We start from the raw sequence: 4,451 nt of genomic DNA, 5'->3' as shown, positions 1-4,451 counted from the left end.
CTTGCTCCACTCCTTGCTACAGGAGGCTCAGCTCTAAACCTCTTCAGAGTGGTCAGGCAAACTCAGGAAGAGATGCTCAGGAGCCCTCAAGCACAGTGACACCCAGCCCTGTCTTTGCCTGGTGACTGCCTGAGCTGGGCTAAGTGCAGGAGACATCATGGTGCCTGCTGTCCTGCTCCCCAACACCTGCTAGTGAGCAGGGGAGACCCCAGTCGGGCCTAGTCAAGCTTGTTGTCCTGATTTGCTTGAAGGCATTTGAGCCTCTTTCTTTTCTTTTTTTGTAATAGCTTCATTTGAAGTAGATTGTATGACTTTCTTTTCTTTTCCCCTGTCTGGAGAGATGATGTGTTATGATGGGCTTTGGCTCTTGCAGCTCTTGTTTAGAGGTACTGCCTGGTCCTGCCTAACTACTCAAGTGCTGTTCTTTGCAGAGGATAGACTTCTACCTCTGCACCCATGGTGAAAGCAGGCTTGAGCCAGGGCAGGGTACAAACCTCAAAGGACAAGAACAGCTTCTGCTGGTTAAAAAAAAAGGGAAAAGCTCCACTGAGTAGTCTTCAGTATTGCTTGTGGCAGGCAGGTTCTTAGGGGGCTGTCAAATGGCCTGTTAGGCCAGGGGAAAGCAGTGAACCGAGGGATGAGTTTCACTTTGCCTTCTTGGTCAACACCTCTGTGAGAGACAACTCTAGTTAAGGCTGAAGCCAAAAGAGCCTACAGGATTTGAACTCTGGAGGAGGTAGGAAACCAAAACTAACATGCTGCTTTAGCCCTGTGCATGATCTTTTCCTGTCCCTAGTAGCAAGCTTCTCTTAAAAACCCATGCTATGTACTTCTTCCTTTCCTACCCTTGGGGAGAGGAGAAGGAGTCATGGGAGGACATTGCTTAATGCCCTGGAGAGTGCTTGGATCATCTGGTGAGGGCAGGCTAGGAACCAATTCAGCTGTGGGTCAGAGTTGCTTAAAGTAAATGCATGTTTAAATGTGAATGATAGCTAGGGAGACCAAAAGGAGATGCCTTTACATGGGAACTTGTCAGAGGACATGCAGATGCACCTGGATTTTGCTTTAGAAACAAACAGTAGGCATAGGTCTTGTTTGCTTATCGGAGTAGAAACGAGGTGCTGGGAGGATGGGGAGTCAAGGACAGTTTGGTTTGTTTTTAATTTAAGATCTCCTTATCTGGGCAGGATGGCAGCTGAAATGATTGCAGCACAGCTGGGCTGTGTCCTCTTTCCTCTCTGCCTGCTTGCCTTGGGCTTGCCTTTGGGCCTCTTTCATTTGTGCTTGCCTTCCCCATTTTTGTGCCTACTGAAGTGTCTCTAGCTCCTTGCAGGCTGCCTTACTGCCTCCCAGCAGTGCGGAGCCCTGTCACAAGGACATGAGGCCACCTCTTCTGCCCTCAGTGCCTTTTTTATGCCAGCTTGTTCCCATCTTTGTTAATTCTGAGACCTGTGTGGGGTAAATGATGAGTCTTGCTGAGCAGTTAACAGGCAGTTACTGGCTATGTGGCTCTGCTTGTCCTTGGCATGTTACTGGATAGAGGGAGCTCCTCTTATTACTTAGGGAGCACGCTTGCAGCGCTAGGCATATCGCCTTGGGCAGCCTGCTCCTGGAATGTATATGACCTATGTACATTGTTTCTCTTCTCCCTCCTGTCCTTACAGCTTTTGAGTGAATCCCAAGCTCCTGTACCATGTACCAGTCTGGGTTTGTGCCGCGGGAGCATTACCCCACTGTGATCCCACCTTCTGCCTATGCCTACCCACTGCTGCGGCCAGGGAGAGCAGAGGACATGGCCAGCTCCATGGTGTTCCCTCCCATCCCCATGCACAACTTCTACAGCCGCCCTGTCACCTTTGTGGTGGACAGGAACAGCTACCCTGACTATGTGGGAGGGCAGGTGGATTACCATCATCCCTATGGTGTCTCCAACCCCTACTTCCATCCATACTACACCTGGCACTTCCCTCCCATGGTCCCCGTCCCTCTCTACAATCCCTACGCAAGCTACAATCCCTATGCTGCCTACCAGAGAGCAGATCCCCATCGAGAGATGTGGCCTGAAGGCTTCACAATGAGAGGGGAGCTTCAATGGGGGAAGCTTGGAAAGGTGTTTGGACCAAGGAAGAACCTCCCAGAATTCGTGAAGGATGATCTCCGGAGGGTTTACGGCACCTACCCACGGACCAACGTCTCCATAACCTACCGGAAAGGGGAGTTCTTGGTCAAGGGAGATCCCAAGGCAGGAGAGCAGGAATATACAGTGGAAAAAAAAGTCATCCAGCAGGCTGTGACCCCCAGTGCCAGTGAGGCAGATGACAGCAGCGAGGACAGGAACCGTAAGAAGAAAAAGAAACTGAGACGTTGACGTTGTCAGGGACCTGATGGACAGATGCTCCAGAGCCCTGGTGGGAGCCAATTGGCTTGGTGCAGCTGGCAAGTAGCATGAGCAGTGGATGCCCCCACTCCTGTTGGCTTTTAACTACTCCCTGTCTTCCACAGCTTTACCCTGTTTGATGCACAATGCCCGTCCTGTGAAGAAACCACGTGGCACTTGTCTGTCTGTCGGATCGGCTCTTTGGTCCTGGCTTTGAAATGAACATTTCCACTGGCTTGATTGAGAGGTCACAATCTGGTGGGGGATTTCCGGGCAGCAGTGCTTGATTAGAAGATGGGCCTCTTCCTAGCCTGTCCAAGGGAAGGTCCTGGAAGCTGGCTCCCTTCCTGGCATTCAGTTAAGGAGATCAAAGCAGGATTTCCTCCAGGCTGGGGGGAAGTGCTGGTCCTAGAGGAAAGAGGGATTCTTGAACACTGAAGAGCAATTGTCTGCACATCTTGTCACTGCTGTTTGACCATACCATTGTGCTTAATCACCATTTGATGCCTGTACGCAGCACTTTGCCTCCCTGGCACAAGATCCTGGTGTCCCTGAGCTCTTAACACTTGGTAGCCTGGTGCTCAGTTGTCCTGGCCACGTATCCTTGTTGAAGTTGCTGCTTGAGGCCCTGCTCTGGGGCTGACTCTGCTCTCTCTGAAGGCACTGCCTCTCCGATGAGGTTACCAGAGTTGTGTGAGCCACAGCTTGGTCTCTTGGATGGGCAGACCTCAAAGCTGTGCTGGCAACCCAGAGGGTTGTGAAGGGCTGTGTCTGACCTGCTTACAAACTTCTGTACCTTTTAAATGATTAAAACCAAACAATAAACCCCCCTCTCCAACTGCAAACACTTATCTTTCTGGTTTTTAGTTCCCTGACAGCACTCTGCTGTGAACAACTTGCAACCTGATCTGACAACTTTTTACCAAGCCAGGGATGAGTCCTGACATGGCTCTATCCCAGGGGTGGTGGGTTATCCTGCTGCCTCTGCTTGGCAATGCTCTGCCTTGCTCTGACTACTTGCCTGATGGCTTCCTTTTTGGGGACCAGCAGGGACTTTCTGAGCATGCAGAGAACCTGCTCTGTCCCCTTATAGCTTCTCCCTGACATGCCACAGGAGAGAAAGGCCTCCTAATGCAGGAGGGAGCCTGTTAGAGCTGGGAGGCCCTGGATGGCTCTGGATTGCTACTGGGTCAAACAAATGGATTTTAAAAAAATAATGCAAGGATTTTTTGTTTAAGCAACTGCCTGAATGCCTTGGTAGTTATCTGGATTTCCTCTTCCCCAATCAGCTTCTGGGAAATGGGTTTGCTCTGCTGCCAGATAAAGCTGCAAACCAGAAAAACTGCTGCTCCTTGGGTGTGTAGCAAGTGGTGGCTGTGGGACATGCTGAAGGGGCTGGAAAAGGCCCCACTGAAGACTGGTGGCTGATCAGGTGTCACTTTGGTGATCCTGTGTAGGAAAAAGGCAGGAATTCCTTCTGGTTATTTTTTAGCCTTCCTTGGCTAAGCAGGGCGTCTGCCAGGGGAAGGGTGCTGGCAGGGGGCTGCTTTGGGTGAGATGCTGCAGGTGCAGTTCTTCTAGGCAAGGTGAGGTGATGCATGGTGTTTGTCCTGTGCTGATGAGCAGATGCTAAGTGAGTTACCAGAAATTACCTAATAATACCACTCCTCCAGGCAATACATTCCTGGTGGCAGCTTTGCTCTGTGTCACAATGGAAAATGTCCCCAAAACTCCAGGCGAGCAGCCAATGTCTCCCACAGACAGATGACAGATGGGTGAAAAGACAGCCTGTTGTCCCCACAAACTTTCTTCAACTACCTGTCCCTGCTGGGGACACTTCTGGGGAGAGAGTGGGCACAACCCTTCACCCATCCTTTCCTGTTTATCTTCCCCAAAGTGCTGTTTGGTTTTGCTTCCTGGACTCTGCACAGGAGATTGCTGGGCACACCCAGGCTGTCCTTCTGGCGAGGTGTATTTTTAGCAGAGGCTTACAATCACACACACTGCATCAGGAGAGAGCAATGTATTTATTTTCTCAAGTGCCATTTCACTTCCAGACAGAAGAAAATGTTTT

General features: G+C 50.6%; 1 protein-coding gene across 1 annotated transcript; it reads left to right on the top strand.

Moving 5' to 3' along the window:
- Positions 1-1,674: 1,674 nt before the first annotated feature.
- Positions 1,675-2,368, top strand: C8H10orf95 (chromosome 8 C10orf95 homolog). The gene has a single exon (XM_062000724.1). It carries the CDS (start codon positions 1,694-1,696, stop codon positions 2,366-2,368), a length of 675 nt encoding a protein of 224 aa, XP_061856708.1. The 5' UTR covers positions 1,675-1,693.
- The last annotated feature ends 2,083 nt before the right edge of the window (positions 2,369-4,451 follow it).

This window comes from Colius striatus, chromosome 8 (genome assembly GCF_028858725.1).
Source record: "Colius striatus isolate bColStr4 chromosome 8, bColStr4.1.hap1, whole genome shotgun sequence".
NCBI classification, from domain to species: domain Eukaryota; kingdom Metazoa; phylum Chordata; class Aves; order Coliiformes; family Coliidae; genus Colius; species Colius striatus.
Note: the sequence above shows the minus strand (reverse complement) of the source record. Positions and strands in the feature narration are given on the sequence as shown.

Coding starts and splice junctions, on each gene's coding strand:
- C8H10orf95 (XM_062000724.1), top strand. CDS start 1,694: ATGTACCAGTCTGGGTTTGTGCCGCGGGAGCATTACCCCACTGTGATC.